Source organism: Apium graveolens, chromosome 3, assembly GCF_009905375.1.
Source record: "Apium graveolens cultivar Ventura chromosome 3, ASM990537v1, whole genome shotgun sequence".
Classification (NCBI taxonomy): domain Eukaryota; kingdom Viridiplantae; phylum Streptophyta; class Magnoliopsida; order Apiales; family Apiaceae; genus Apium; species Apium graveolens.
Genome location: NC_133649.1, coordinates 190,370,909 through 190,387,304, shown reverse-complemented (window position 1 = coordinate 190,387,304; position 16,396 = coordinate 190,370,909). Strand labels below are relative to the sequence as shown.

Sequence of the window (16,396 nt, the reverse complement as noted above, 5' to 3'; positions counted from 1 at the left end):
TAAAATAGATGGTGTTGCATACATGCATTTATTAATTAGTATCATATTGATTTACAGGCTAGGATTTTGACTGCTCCGATTATATAAGATATTTGATTGCAGCCGGTGGTTTGCCTAAATTCTGAACAAAAAGGTTTAGTCACCAACTCATTTTGTACAGTTTTGAAATGATAATAAATATCTTTTAGTTATTATAATGTTGCCGGCTACTGCATTTGTTTTGATTTTATTTATTTGTGCCCAAACTTTGTTCTGCATATTGAGTTTTTTATGTAAGATCACTCGGATGCACTTAAGAATTGCCTCATGGATAACATTTTGTGTCCAGTATGCCGTGTGGAGCTTCTCAGCTTTCAGGCAGTGCTTATGGTGTTAGAAGATCAAGTAATTGTAGCGAGGGTGACAACAACAGTGGAAGCAGTTTTAACTTCTAACAGAAAAGATAGTGGACATAATCATGGAAGGAGTCTGCAATCATTTCTTTGGCCTTTCCGCTCATCAATCTCAGGGTCTGAAGCATGGATAAATAACTCAAACACTCCCTACAATGAGAAGGATAGTTCAAGGTATGCTGCTTGACCTTTCAATTGATGTGATTGTGTATGCTTCATCATTCATATTTTCCATCACTGTTCTATATATATACTTTCTTCGTGAGGTTTTATGTGCACATATGCTTGCACCAAAAAATGAGAACTTTAGTTGGAAAAATGTACCTTGATTTTTATAAGAAAGTTACAGATTCGGTATTCAACTTTTGTTAAACCGCCTTCAGTATCACTACTAGCGAGGTACTCTCCTTCCACATACACACATAACTGAATCGCCCAAAGTTTGTTTCTTTGCTTTTGAAATTTTTACAATCGTTTTACTCATCAATGTTTACTGTTTCATTGGTTATTACAGTTTTCCCTTGTGTGTACTTGGTTCCAATTGTTTAATTTAGATTTAAGATTATCTATTTTACAAACTGATTTTATTCGGTGCCAATCTTTATATTGAAATGTAATATGTAATTTCAATGGCGGTCAGTTTCATTTTTAGATTAAATTTACATATTTGGCACTGATATGGGCCTAAAATTAGCCTAGAAATATAATAAATGTTGAATTAATTAGACCGGATACGGTCCAATAACGAAGCCCATTTAATGAGGCCCAAAGCCCTGATTATTTATTAATTTCGTAATTAATAAATAGGGGGATTATCAGCTCATTAAAGAAGTCCTAACGATGATGTAATTCTATAAAAGATGGCCTCAAAGGGCACCTATACCAACTAGGAATCTGATTCCTCTATTCTAAGACTTCAAAGTCTATCCAAAGTCTGAATACTTGATCAACAAGTCTCTTATCCCTAGTCCAATTCAAGGACTCTCAATATCTATATAAAGGGATCTACCCCTCAGATCAGAACTACGTTTTTTGGCTTGATTCTCTAATTCACAGAGATACGTAGGCATCTCGTAAAGGCAAAATTAAGCTACGAAACACGAGAGCAGCCATTAAAGGCATTGAGCTCCCGAACCTTAGTAATAAATACAGCAATCAATATACCTTAGCTTTTAATCCATAACATTTGGCGCCGTCTGTGGGAAAGCACAACAACAACCATGGCGAGAACACGGAGAACAAGCAGCGCCCTTGAAGGAGGAACACCCGCGGGGACAACCCAAATGATTTCGTCAATCGTGGAGGTACCTCCGCATTCAACCTATGCCGCCACCCAAGGAGAAGCCCAGGTAGGGGCAACTGAACCTTAGCCACAAGGGATGATTCCCTCGGCTACTCAAGGGATGAATTCCCAACTTTAGCAGCTACATACACCTGTGAATTCTCGACCCGTTGGGCATGAGTATTCAACTATTGTGACTACTAACCCCCCTTATGGGATGCCCCTTTACCCCGAGGTTGGAGGAAGTGGACATGCTGGACGGAGTGAAGCACGGGGGCAAACACACCCTGCATACAAGGTTTGGCTCTTATCCCGAAGGATCAGGAATTTTATGGTCCTTATACTAAGAGACACTCTGAATCTTCGGATGACGAAGTGGCCCCAAGAAGGAGATGTGCTGGCAAAGATCCGATGGCTGATGGTAACCAACGTCCTAGGAGCACCCGAGGAGTGAATCCCCAAGAAGTACAGGAGGGGATCAAGGCCCACGAGGCTAAAATTCAAAGGCTGAAGCGCGACTTGGAGGCACACCAGGCTCCCAGACTCCCATTACCACCTAGGGGGAGAAATCCTCCTCCAATCATAGACCTGGATGGTCCATCATAAAGAAGGGCTGTAGTCCCAAGAGCTGATCCAAGCAATCTTCTTCCCCTTGGAGATCCTGATGATCCTACTCCACCATTCATTGAAAAGATAATGAATGCCCATATCTCAAGGAAGTTTAAGATGCCCACTATCAAAGCTTATAATGGCATAGGAGATCCCGCTAATCATGTCAACATATTCTCCAATGCACTGTTGTTGCAGCTCGTGAATGACGTTATTAAGTGTCGGGCCTTTTCTCAAACCCTGTTGGGTATGGCTCAAAGATGGTATAGTCATTTGCCCCCGAACTCTATTGGGTCCTTCAGAGAATTAAGTCAGGCTTTTATTAAGCAGTTCATCGACGGGAGAGAGCATGAGAAAAGTTCAGCATCCCTCATGAGCATTGTGCAGGGAGCCAAGGATCCCTTGAGAGACTACCTGAATTATTTCAAAAAGGAAGCTTTAAAAGTCCCGGATCTTGATGACAAGGTAGCCATGATAGCACTGCAACAGGGAACTAGGGATGAGTTCTTCAAGATGTCCTTGGCCAAGCACCCCCTGAAAGCATATCGCAGCTCCAAGAAAGGGCCGGGAAGTACATCAAAGTGGAGGAGAGCATGAGGAAGACAGTAGTGAGTAACAAGCCCACTGGAGGCAAGAAGAGAAAAACTGATCTAAAATATATTGCTAAGAAAAAGTATCCCAGAACTGAGCAAAACCCTGATTCAACCCCAAAGAAGGGAGAACCTGGATAAAAGTTCAATGAATAAGCTAAGTTGAATGCTCCTAGAAGCCAGATCTTGGTGGAAATCGAGAAAGATCAAGATATTCGTTGGCCTAAACCCTTGAAGGCTGATCCCGCTAAGCTAGATAAGAGCCAATATTGTAGATTTCACAAAGATGTGGGTCATGACACCGATGATTGTAGGCAACTGAAGGATGAAATAGATTTCCTCATTCGGAAAGGAAGATTGAACAAGTACACTGGGGAAGGAAGAGATAGGAATAACAATGGGAGAAAGAAATTTGAAGATTGTATGAGGGACCAAGACGATCAGGGGCGGAATCCCCAGCCTAGGGGACCGGTTATAAATGCAATCTTTGGAGGACCGCGACCCCGAAGGCCTGTGATAAACACAATTTTTGGAGGACCAACTGCTGCTGGATTATCCAAGAACTCCAGGAAAGCATTTACCCTAGAAGTTATGCATATTATTGGGGAAGCTCCAAAGAGGGCCAGGACCGGAGTAACAATGGCTTTTGATGATTCTGACCTGGAGGGTGTGAAATTTCCCCATGACGACCCGCTAGTCATAACACAGATAATAGAAAACAGCCCGGTTAAAAGGGTCCTTGTGGATAATGGTGTTTCAGTGGATATCTTGCTTCATGACACCTTTTTAAGGATGGGTTATAATGATTCTCAACTAACCCCGACCGATATGCCGATATATGGATTTGCGGGAGTGGGGTGCCCCGTGGAAGGGATAATCAAGTTGCCAATAACCATAGGACAGGAACCAAGGCAAGCAACACAGATATTGGACTTTGTGGTGGTGAAGGCTAGTTCAACTTACAATGCTATCACGGGGAGAACAGGGATACATGCCTTCAAGGCAGTCCCTTCTTCCTAACATTCAGTTATGAAGTTTCCCACCCGGAATGGGATTGGAGAAGAAAGAGGAGATCAAAAAATGGCAAGGAGTTGTTACGTAGACTCTCTAAGGGCAGATGGAGTTGGGGGGCAAGTTCTGCCTATTGAAGATCTGGATATCCTAGAGAATGATGAGAAAAGAGGGAAGCCAGCAGAAGACTTGGTTACGATTCCTTTGGCTCCCGAGGATCCTGAGAAAGTGACTTTCGCTGGAGCAACACTAGAAGAGCCCCTTAGTGGGAAGTTGGTAAAATTTTTACAAGAAAATAGTGATGTGTTTGCATGGTCGGCAGCTGATATGCCAGTTATAGACCCAGAACTGATCACTCACAAGCTGAATATGGATCCAAGTCGGAAGACGGTGAAGCAAAAGAAAAGAAGTTTTGCCCTAGAAAGACAAGAAGTTATAAAACAAGAAGTAGAGAAGCTCTTAGAGGTCGGTCTCATTGAGGAGATACAATTTCCAGAATGGTTAGTCTACCCTGTGATGGTAAATAAGGCCAATGGAAAATGAAGGATGTGTGTGGACTTCACTGATCTGAATGATACATGCCCTAAGGACTATTTCCCATTGCCAAGGATAGATACATTGATAGATGCTACCGCTGGACATGAGATGCTGAGCTTCATGGATGGATTCAGTGGATACAATCAGATCAAAATGCATAAGGACGACATCCCAAAGGTATCATTCATCACTGACTTTAGTGTTTATTGTTATCTTGTTATGGCATTTGGTCTCAAGAATGCAGGAGCCACCTATCAAAGGTTAGTAAATAAAATTTTTAAAGATTTTATTGGCAAGACCATGGATGTTTATGTCGATGACATGTTAGTCAAGAGTCTGGTAAAGACTGACCATATAACCCATTTGAGGGAAGCTTTTGAAGTCCTGAGATACCACAAGATGATGTTAAATCCTACAAAGTGTGCTTTCGGAGTAGGATCTGGAAATTTTTTGGGATTAATGATCTCCAAGAGAGGAATTGAGGAATCAAGGCCAATCCCGATAAAATAAAGGCAATCCTGGACATGGAGCCACCAAAAACTATCAAAGATGTTCAAAAGCTCACTTGAAGGGTTGCTGCGTTGGGACGATTCATATCCAAGTATGGGGACAAGTGCTTGTCGTTCTTCAAATCCTTAAAGAAGGTTAAGGATTTTGTATGGAGTAAGGAAAGCTAGAAGGCATTTGAGGAATTAAAGAAATATATGGCTCAGGCCCGTTGTTGGCCAAGCCATCTTTGAATGAAGTTTTATACTTGTACTTGGCCGTTTCAGAGAATGCCTTGAGCGCTGTATTGGTTAAGGAGGAACTAAAAATCCAGAAACCCGTATACTATGTCAGCAAAATTCTGCATGGAGTTGAGTTGAATTATTCAACTATTGAGAAGTTTGCCTTAGCCTTGGTAATGGCTTCGAGAAAGTTGTGTCCTTACTTTCAGGCTCATAAGATTGAAGTGCTAACAAATCATCCCTTGAGAAATATTATTCATAGTCCCAAGGCTACTGGGAGGCTGATTAAGTGGGCAATAGAGCTGGGAGAATTTAATATCAAGTATAAGCCACGAACGGTAATAAAATCCCAGGAATTGGCGGACTTCATGGTGGAATGTACCATACCCAACCAAGAAGTCGGGGGGCAGGAAGATACCATACCTCAAGACAAGAAAGCTGATAAGGAGAACAAAGAAAAGGAGGAAGATACCATACCTCAAGATAAGGAAGCTGATAAGGGGAACAAAGAAAAGGATGATAAGGAGAAGGAATATTGGGTTCTCTATTTTGATGGAGCATCAAAAACAAATTCAATTGGAGCAGGGTTAGTCTTACAAAGCCCCGATGGGTTCTTGATTGAATATGCTATGAAGTTAGACTTTCCAATCATAAATAATGAGGCGGAATATGAAGCTCTGATAGCTGGTCTTGGCCTAGCAGGGACACTGAGAGTCAAGAACTTAAAGGTCTGTGGAGACTCAAAGTTGGTCATATCATAAGTGAAGGGAGAGTTTGAGGCAAGGGATGATACGATGGCTAAGTACGTCCGCCTAGTAAGAGCTGTGATGACCCAATTCGATGAATTCCAGGTTGAGAACATTCCAAGGGAGGAAAATGCTAAGGAAGATGCATTATCAAAGTTTGCTTCATCTGAGATAGAGGAAAGTTCAGGAAGTGTATACTTCCGCTTTTTGAAAACACGGAGCATTGATGTTAAGCCTGTAGCTCCTATAGGTCTGGGGACGTCATGAATAGATCCCATTAAGGCCCATATTCAAAATGGTTGGCTGCCAAATGATGCTACTGAAGCCCAAAGATTGGCTATTCGATCACTGAGATACTCCTTGATAGATGGAATTTTGTATAAAAGATCTTATGTGGTTCCTTACTTAAGATGTCTCAGACCCGATGAGGCACGCTTGGCTCTTGAGGAAGTACATGAAGGAATCTGTGGGCAACACTTGGGGGCAGAGCACTCGCTCATAAGATAACCCGTTTAGGCTTCTATTGGCCAGAGATGAAGGCTGATGCCAAGAGTATGCGAAAAAGTGTGATCATTGTCAGAAACATGCACATGTGTGAAAAAGTGTGATCGTTTTCAGAAACATGCACATGTCGTTCGACAACCCCCGAGATGTTGACTTCAATCAACTCTCCCATACCCTTTGCTATGTGGGGAATGGATATACTTGGGGCCTTTCCCCATGGCCACGGCACAAAAGAAGTTCATGATTGTAGCCATTGATTATTTTACTAAGTGGATTGAAGCCAAGTCATTGGCCAAAATCATAACTAAGCAGGTTGCACAATTCATGTAGGAAAACATCATGTGCCATTATGGAATTCCCCGTATCCTAGTTACCGATAATGGAACACAGTTCAACAATGAGGAATTCCAGAAGTATTGTAAGGAGAATGAAATTGAATTACGATTCACCTCTGTGGCTCACCCACAAGCCAATGGGAAAGCGGAAGTTGCGAATCGAATAATCCTGGATGGACTAAAGAAGAGGATCGAGAAGTCGAGGAATAACTGGGTGGAAGAAATACTCCCAATACTATGGGCCTATAGGACTACCTGTAGAGTCACAACTGGAGCAACTCCCTTCATGTTAGCATATGGGGCAGAAGCGGTTGTTCCTGTAGAGATATCACATTCCTCTCCCAGGATTCATGCTTTCAATCCTGAGGAAAATGAAGAAGGGAAAACTTTAGTCCTGGATCTAATTGATGAAGTACGAGAGGAGGCACATGCGAAAATAGTGGAATATCAGAAAAAGGCTTCGTTCTACTATAACCTAAGGGTTAAGGAAAGGTTATTCAAGCAAGGTGACTTAGTCCTAAGGAAGGTGGAAGCCTCTGGCGTTGGGCAGAAAGGGAAGCTTGCCCCAAATTGGGAAGGACCATACAAGGTCAAAAGTGTTCAGGGAAGAGGAACCTACAAGCTGGAGACTATGGATGGTTTTGAAGTCCTGAGAACTTGGCATGCACAAAACCTGAAGGTTTACTACGTGTAAAATGATCAAGTACGATTCTCACTTGTCAAGATGACAAGTAGGATGAAAAGCACCTTGAAGCTTTGCTTGCTTAGGATTTACATGTTTTAGTTTGAGGATTATTAAGAATTGTGTAAGGGATGAATCCCAAGAGTTTCCATAAACTTGTTTTAGAACTGTTTGGTTCATCTTATCCTAGAACTGTTTGGTTTATATCATATATGGTTGAGTTTGCTTATCTATTTTAGTACAAGTATGAGGAAAAATAAGGAAAAGCTATGAAAAGGCTAGCAAACTAATAGTACAAGTACTTGCAAGAAATTGTAGAAAAGCAAACAAACAACTTAAAATAACATAATAAACCCCGAAGGGTAATAAGTTCCAAATACGAATAGTTAATACATAAAAAGCCACGATGGGCGAAATAAGAAAAGCAAATTACTCAAGATCCTTGAAAAAGTCATCATCATCGTTTCCCCCATCAACAGTAGTAGAAAGGGGAACGAGCTCATCTACCATAGGATCAGCATCTCGAGGAGGAGCAGCTGTGGCCTCAGCGGAAGTAGTGAGAGTAGGAGAGAGAGGAATATCCTCAAGAAGAGGCCCTTGCCCAGGAATAGCAGGAACTGGATAGGCTGCGAGAGTCACCTCAGGGATCTTCTTCCCAATCTGCTCCTAGCAGCTTGAAAAGGTCTCCGGAAGTTAGCATCATACTCAGCATTCAGGACATCCTGAAAGTCCTGAGATGCCTTATACTCAGCTATCACCTCAGCCCGGGCCCTCTGAGCATCCAGCTCCAGCTTGTGAACCTTCTCCTTTTCCTCCGCCAACTCCTTCTCCACCTCACGGAAGCGATTGAAGTTAACCTCCGAAGCCTTGAGGTACCTATCCCTATCTCTCTCAGCAATGGTCAGGCTAGTCCTCACATCCTTCAGGTTATAAAGGGCAGCCTGGAGATAGGTATTCATCTGCAAATATATCCAAATACAATAAGTGTGAAAGGGTTGAAAAACAGTCAAAAAAGAGACAAGGGGGAGGCTTACAGAAGCTACGGCCTGAGCACCCAGACGCTCGATCTGTAGGTCGTCAGAAGACTCTACTATCTCGGCCCTGTCACGAGGCGTAACCACGGTCTCGGACCAAACAGCAGCAGCCTCAGAGCTCCCTACTACAGTGTCCCTCCTATGAAGGCCCCAAGTGACAGTAAAAGGAGAAGTATCCTCATCGAGGCTAAGGGGCCTCTCGGATATAAAAGTAGGGACGACCTCCTTAACCGTGACTGAAGGGCCATCACCAATCCTAACCCGCTTGTCGCGGTGAGTCTCAACAGCGGAGCCCTTGGCAGCACGGTCCTCCCTCTTCTTGAAAATCGTGTCCAGAGTTGCCCTAGCTGCAAAAAGATATAGGCACGTAAGAAAGAAGGACAAAAATAAGGAGTTAACTAGTGAAGTAAAAGGGGAAAGAAATACCCTCGGGACCTAGGTAACTTAGACCTAAATTTTGCAAATTTCCCTCTAAAAGGATGAGAGCGCAATGATGCAAGTTCTCAGTTGTGATGGCCTTGATGGCCACATCTTCATCTATTCCCAATTTTAGGTCTCTTAAAGAGGCGTCTATACTTTTTGAGAAGTTGGGCCTGAAAAAATGGTCCCAACCCTCCTCGGAATCCAGAAACACATAAAACCACTCGCTCTTCCAAGTTGGATACGAGTCAGGATTGGTGCCAGAAACAAAGCAGGAGCGGGACAAGGATCTATTAACTATTTTGACCCATCCTTGGTCCTCAGAAGCATTTATAAACTTAAATAAATAGCGAAAGACGCAAATGTTGGGCTCGAAACCGTGTTTACGTGATTGGACCATATAATAGTGAATAAAATGTCAAGAATTGGGTGTGAGTTGGGTTGGACAGACTCGGGCTTCAGCCAAAAGGCCAAAAACGAAGGGATGAGGAGGAAGACGAAAACCAGCATAAAAGGTTTCCTTATAGACCCGAATGACCCCAGGCTTTGGGTAACATGCCCTATCATTTGGGCCTGGAGCCACTGCCCTATAAGGGTGTGAAATACCAAAAAGACGAGCTAGGATGCCTACTTTTTCCGAATCAAACCTAGAAGGATAATTATATGCATCTAAGTGTAACATATTAGGGAAGGCTTGCCCAAATTCGGTTAAAAGATCCCTAAGAGAAATAACTGAGGAATGAACGAGAGATTTTTTACCTCGCCTGGCCCTAGATGGACGGGGAACAGCTTGGGGAACCTGGGAGTGGGATGAGTCAGAATCCGCCATTGATGAAGACTGAAACCCAGAAAATTCTTGAAGATAAGCGAAGGAGATGAAGATTCAAACGGAATCTTTAAAATAAGCCCAGAAAGCGGTGGTGTAGAAAGCCGGAAATCGCTTTGTGGTGGCGATTCTTGAGAGAATAGTTGTAGAGCAGAAAAAGGTAGAGGTGAAGAAATTTTGTGGAAGTGAAGTGTGAGAAATAAACTCACACTCCACTCTTTATATAGACGAGCGTGTGGAAGCTCAAACGTATTTGGGCCAAAGGAAATGGGCCTAATTAAGGCGGGAAGCCCATAAAGTTTGAATTTTGAAAAGATCTTAAACATTCTAAACCAAAAAAACAAAATTCACCGAATATATCAAGGGACAAAACCATGCCTAGAAGAAATGATTCATAGGCGTAGGTACCAAACATGCCTCCTAGGCGGGGGTTACCCATGCCAAGGATATATTAAGGCTTGAAAGCCCAAACCACGCCTAGAGGACATGATTCCTAGGCGTGGTACCAAACATGTCTCCTAGGCGGGGGTTACCCATGCATAGAATGGATTGACCCTCCAACAACGCCCAGAAGACAATATTCCTAGGCGATGTTGGAAGGACGTCTCCTAGACGGGGGTCAACAACGCCCAGGAAGTATGGACCCTACAACAACGCCCAGGAGACAATATTCCTAGGCGCTGTTGGAAGGACGTCTCCTAGGCGGGGGGTCAATAACACCTAGGATGCATTATGCAATAAAAGCCTATTTTCTGATTATTTAATTAATCAGAAAATGGGCTAAAATCAAGAAAATTGTTGAAAAATTCCAAAAAACAGGGAAAATAAAGCAAAAAATCCCAGAAAATCATGAAAATTAAAAAATAATTAATATACTTGAAAAATTAGGGAAAAATACTTGTGAGTACCAGTAAATTAAGGAAAAAATCCCAGAAATTAAGGAAAAATTCATGTAAATTAGGGAAAAATCCCGGAAATTAAGGGAAAATTCCTGAAAAATACCACAAAATTTCTAAAAAAGAATAAGGTAAGGAAAATAAGAGGGAGGTTCTAAAACGACCCTGAAGCCGTGTGCAAGGCGAATTGTTGTAAATGTGTATTTCTCTCCACACTTTACGCAGAAACAATATCCTGTAAGGGAACGAATGAACTTAACTTCAGCGAAATCTTTTACAGTTTCCCAGAAGTTGGGGGGGGGGGGAATGATATAGGCCTAAAATTAGCCTAGAAATATAATAAATGTTAAATTAATTAGATCAGATACAGTCCAATAACGAAGCCCATTTAATGAGGCCCAAACCCCTGATTATTTATTAATTTCGTAATTAATAAATATGGGGGATTATCAGCTCATTAAATAAGTCCTAACGATGATGTAATTCTATAAAAGATAGCCTCAAAGGGCACCTATACCAACTAGGAATCTGATTCCTCTATTCTAAGACTTCAAAATCTATCCAAAGTCTGAGAACTTGATCAACAAGTCTCCTATCCCTAGTCCAATTCAAGGACTCTCAACATCTATATAAAGGGATCTACCCCTCAGATCAGAACTACGTTTTTTGGCTTGATTCTCTAATTTACAGAGATACGTTGGCATCTTGTAAAGGCAGAATTAAGCTAAGAAACACGAGAGCAGCCATTAAAGGCATTGAGCTCCCGAACCTAAGTAATAAATACAACAATCAATATACCTTAGCTTTTAATCCATAACAGGCACAAAAGGGATCATAGAAATCATGTTGCCGTGTCTTCTGTTGTGTTGCCTAATCATATACTTATAAAGGCGACCTTAATTGACTAGATATCAAGTTCTTTTTCCACAGCAATACTAATTAAGAACTAATTGATTAAAGGCCTCTGCGAGAAGAGAAGAAAAAGACTGGTTGTACTTTCATACCATCTCCTGATTTATCTAATTTTATCTTACATTTGTACTCTTTAGTAATCAACAAGAATATTTTTTCTTTTAGTTTAGACATATTTTGTTTTCCATTTTAAAGGTAAGGTACAACGTGTTAAAATTTTGCTCATGTTGTTAGATGGAATAGCACGTTCATATAGCACCTTAATATTTTGCACTTCGTTGCCTTTAGAGAAGAATATATAATGACAGTCGACTTGCAGAATCTAGAAAGTGGAATAGAGATATTTGGAAAAATAATATTTGAACATATATAAGTGAGGTGCTGAATGGTACAATAATGTTAATGGTTTTATGCTCTGTAAGTCTTAGTGATTAATTTGTGATAAATGTCGTATAATATTGATTTTGTTTTAATGTATAAACTATGTCCTTGAAACCTTTACCTCTAAAAGTCCAGCATGCAATATAATTAGTAGTTTCATTTTGTATTTACTTAATCTCTCAAAGATTGTATCCACGTGTTAATAAGTTCGGATGATGAGGAGTTTGGCGACTTGATTGAATTGTTTATTTTGTATGAGTAGTTCATATTGTTGACCATAATTCACTAGCGTTCTTCTTCTCTTTTTTCTTGAGGCAAACAGAATTGCTTAACTGATACTTGTATAATATACTATTAGTCCTGGCATGTTTTGGTCCACCCTTAGCCTTACATTTTGAAAATGACCACTTGAGGAGAGTTTGAGAAAAAACGACTATAAGGAGGCGAGGCTTTGGATGGAGAGCAAATGAAGCTTAAAAAGGAAGGTCTAAAGCAGAAAGGAAACACTAAGGATGTCTCATCTAAAGCCGTAAGCAAGCAGAAAGAAAATGTATATGACGAGGATAACTCTCCTGCTAGAAGCCAGGTTGATGAATTTGAAGCAGTGGTTAACATTGACGATGAGGATGATATTTTATGGCAGACTGATATTTTAGCTGAAGCGGCTAAATAGAGGATTTAAGAATGGCTTCGTACAGTGACCACTAGCATGGTTATGGTAGATATCGCGGAGGAGGAGGAGCCAAAGTTCGGAAAAAACTCTCCAGCCCGTGAAGAGAAACCCCTGGGCGACCCCCACACGAAAAGGCAAGCAAGTTGAAGCATTTTCCAATTACAAAAAATTCAGTGGAAAAAAATCTTCATTGAAGAATAGAGACATCAACATGTACCATAATTAATTAATAACTTCTACTTAGCTCCGAGTAACTTCATGCAACCAACTTTTTAGTTTTTAGTTATGATCAATTTAGTTTACTTTGATTGTTCATACTAATTTTTAGATTATTTAATGGATGTGAACAAAAATACGTCATTAATTATCTATATAGTATATTATATATATATATATAGATATAATTTTTTATAATAAATATTTATATATATTTGCAATACTTTTGCCATTGAAATAACGGTAAAGTGAATAAGAATTTTTATTCACGTGTGTATACAAAAATATATATTCTTAATTATTATAAAATATATTTTCAGATTTCAACAAATTTATCAATAAATGAAGATATAAAAATATTAACGAAACGCATAAATAGCACGAGATTTAACATAATATAATAATAAAATATTGGCAGGTGAATGACCAAAGAATCACGAGATAGTATAAGAATCAACAAGTACAACAACGGGTGGATAGTCGATACAAACTTTTCCTTTGCTTGTTTTAAATATAATAAAAAAATCCCAAAAATTAGGCATATTTTTCGTCAATCTCATCAATCATCTCCTCGCCGATCATTCTTCCGACCTTCTTTTTGCGGGCTTTATCAACTCTTCCCCCAATTTTCACATTTATTATTTTGATTCTCATCTCCCCACTCTCGAATTAGAGGGTGGCAATTTTATTTTTGATTTTACTTACTTTACACACAGATAAAAATATAAATATATATACATATAATTCGGAGGGAGGAAGAGGATGAACATGGCAGCAGGATCGTCATTAATGGCAAACCTGATGGGTCTTTTGAGAATAAGGATCAAAAGGGGTATCAATCTTGCTGTTCGTGACCTCAATACTAGTGATCCTTATGTTGTTGTTAAAATGGGTCGACAAGTATGCTCTCTCTCTCTCTCTCTGTTGTTAAAATGGGTCGACAAGTATTCTCTCTCTCCCTCTCTCCCTCTCCCTCTCTCTCTCTCTCTCCCCTCTCTTTTCAACTTTTCTTTTAACTAGAAAAAAGACTGGATTTCCTTTTCCTTAGAAGCTGTATTTCTTATTTTGCTTAGAATCGTTGTTTGAGTTTGTTGAATAATAAATGTGTTCGTGATTGAATTTTTGGACGGCCTATTATATATTTATTTATTTGGAAAATCTTTGTATGGATCATTGACCCGGACTATAATAATTTATGATGTATGTTAATAAAAAGGAATATAATGTATGAATGAGTGAAATGTAAATTTGTAACAGTTAATGATGAGTGAGATGGAAGGAGTCATCGTTCTTGCCATAACATTTCTAGAAAATTTGATTATCAAGACATTAAATTAAGTTACCTGGCCACGTAAATATTAGAAATGTACTATTTTCTTTCTGATTCACCTGCCTAAATTGGTGACATGTTACTGAGTTGTGAAACAGTGGTATCATTTTATATATTAATACAAACAGAGAAGTATAATTACAAGTGTGCAACAAATTTAATCTACAATAAATATCGTTTCTCATGCAAAATTTCTGTTCCACATAGTGGGGTATTGTTTTCTTCTCTCTGAATTCTTCTTAGGTTATTAGGGATGCACGCGCTTATTGTTCTCTTTATATTGGAAATACATCTTCTGAATTGTTATTATTCCTAAGGTTAGAAAAATAGGATGTTTCATTTTGGGTGTGGAGCTAATGTTTAGAAATTACTGGTCCGATTTACAGAATTGTATATGTTGACCTCCATTCTGATAACTGATTCTGGCAACTTGATACAAATCTATTTCCTATGTTTTCAACAATAAACATGTTTTAAGATTTGATTCGGCTTAACATTTGTCATATGCAAACATAACTAGCTATGCTTTAAATGAACTCTATTTGGCTATTTTATGCTGGGGAAAAATGAAGGACCATGTTTTCTCATGTTAACTCCTTTTCTTGATCATGGACTTCAACAAATGAAATTGCTCAAGCTCTCCTTTCCTCGAAAAGAGTGTGATTTGGAAATATTATATATATTGACACTTACTAGCTTTATTACCTTCTTTTTTGTGCTATGTTGAATATATTATTGGGTAATATTTTTGTCAAGAGTGTTTAATGTTCTTCATATTTCCGCATTATCTGATTTACATATGCGGATGATGCAGAAGCTGAAGACACGTGTTATCAAGAGAGATGTCAATCCTGAGTGGAATGAAGATTTAACTCTTTCTGTGCAAGACCCCAATGCCCCGGTCAAAATTGTAAGTTTTTTCTCACTTTTCTTGCCAAATACAAAAGTAAATACGGACTAGCTCTGGTTATTTAAGTAGGTGAAAATTTTTGCACATCATTTTTTATAAATAGTTCGTGTTGATCAATGTGGAGAAATCAATATGCTGATCTTGAAAATATGTTTCTTGCGAATTGTTTTTTAGAAATAGGTCACATCATCAAACAGCAACTTGAGAACTTTTCTGAGTAGGAATAAGTGAAAGAGTTTGAACTGTATAACCCAGTAAGTGTAACTAACAAATTGCTTTTCACCATTAATCAAAAATGTCTCTGCGGCAGTGATAATACCGGTTTAATGGTATGCTCTTTACATTGTGGTCTCTTTTTACACCCTCTTTAGTTATCTGGAGATCTCAGTCCTGTATGTTATGGTTGATTCAATAAAACAAAGAAATGTTAGCTAAAATTGTGGAAGACGTATATCGTTCTTAGTTACATTGTGTTCTTATATTGAATATGCTGGTGGATGTAGACTGTGTATGATCACGATACTTTTAGCTTGGATGACAAAATGGGAGAGGCAGAATTCAGCATAAAGGAATTTATAGGGGCACTAAAAATTGAAGTGGGATCTGTTCCGAATGGTACTGTAATAACAAGTATACATCCCAGCAGGTCAAATTGCCTGGTTGAGGAGAGCCATGTGATCTATAAGGACCGCCGATTCGTTCAAGAAATGTGCCTAAGATTAAATAATGTCGAATGTGGTGAAATTGAACTTGAATTGCAGTGGATTGATCTTCCTGGCTCCAAAGGCATATAAGTTAATACCAATGATCTTGTTGCTTGGTGCTCTCTATAGGCTGTCTAAGACCTCTGCTCCGTGTCACATCATATGAACAGCCGAATATGACACAGCGGAATATGACATGCTTACCTTAGACCTGTGCATATGAAGTTATTGGCTTACCATATGAACAGCCGATGTTGTTCTTAATTATACACACTGGGATTTGTAAGTAATGAGGTCGGCTGCCGAAAAAATCTGGACTGACAGCGCATTTTGCTTCGAATTATATATATATCTTTTGCTGTGTGTTTAATGCATTCATGTCTTTTAGCATTTCCTGTGAACTTTTGTGAATCATGTCTTCCTATAATTTACTTTGTTCTCCTTTAGAAAGAAAATAAACGTGGAGGGGTATGCAAAGAACTTGAGCAAGATTAAGATGGGATTTTTTTTAAGTAAATTTAAAATCCTAATTGTTAAATATAAGGCTAGTGTGACATTCATGGAAACTAGACTCTCATGAAATTAACCCCATTTACTTGCCTGCTCAGAATTAAGGGTCAAATGGGTTGGTTTCTTCAAGTTTTATGCCAATTTTTGTTGGATGACAATTGCCGTGAC

At 39.5% G+C, this 16,396-nt stretch overlaps 1 protein-coding gene across 1 annotated transcript; it reads left to right on the top strand.

Moving 5' to 3' along the window:
* Positions 1-13,249: 13,249 nt before the first annotated feature.
* On the top strand, positions 13,250-16,092 carry LOC141712988 (protein C2-DOMAIN ABA-RELATED 4-like). The gene is made up of 3 exons (XM_074516160.1): positions 13,250-13,674; positions 14,919-15,014; positions 15,518-16,092. The coding sequence occupies exons 1-3, from the start codon at positions 13,537-13,539 to the stop codon at positions 15,806-15,808; spliced, it is 525 nt and encodes a 174-aa protein (XP_074372261.1). The 5' UTR covers positions 13,250-13,536; the 3' UTR covers positions 15,809-16,092.
* Positions 16,093-16,396: the final 304 nt, after the last annotated feature.

What these genes read in the sequence shown, in the direction of transcription:
- LOC141712988 (XM_074516160.1), top strand. Translation starts at nt 13,537, where the DNA reads ATGAACATGGCAGCAGGATCGTCATTAATGGCAAACCTGATGGGTCTT. An exon ending in TTGTTAAAATGGGTCGACAA is followed by an intron (nt 13,675 to 14,918) that starts GTATGCTCTCTC and finishes CGGATGATGCAG; the next exon opens with AAGCTGAAGACACGTGTTAT. An exon ending in CCAATGCCCCGGTCAAAATT is followed by an intron (nt 15,015 to 15,517) that starts GTAAGTTTTTTC and finishes TGGTGGATGTAG; the next exon opens with ACTGTGTATGATCACGATAC.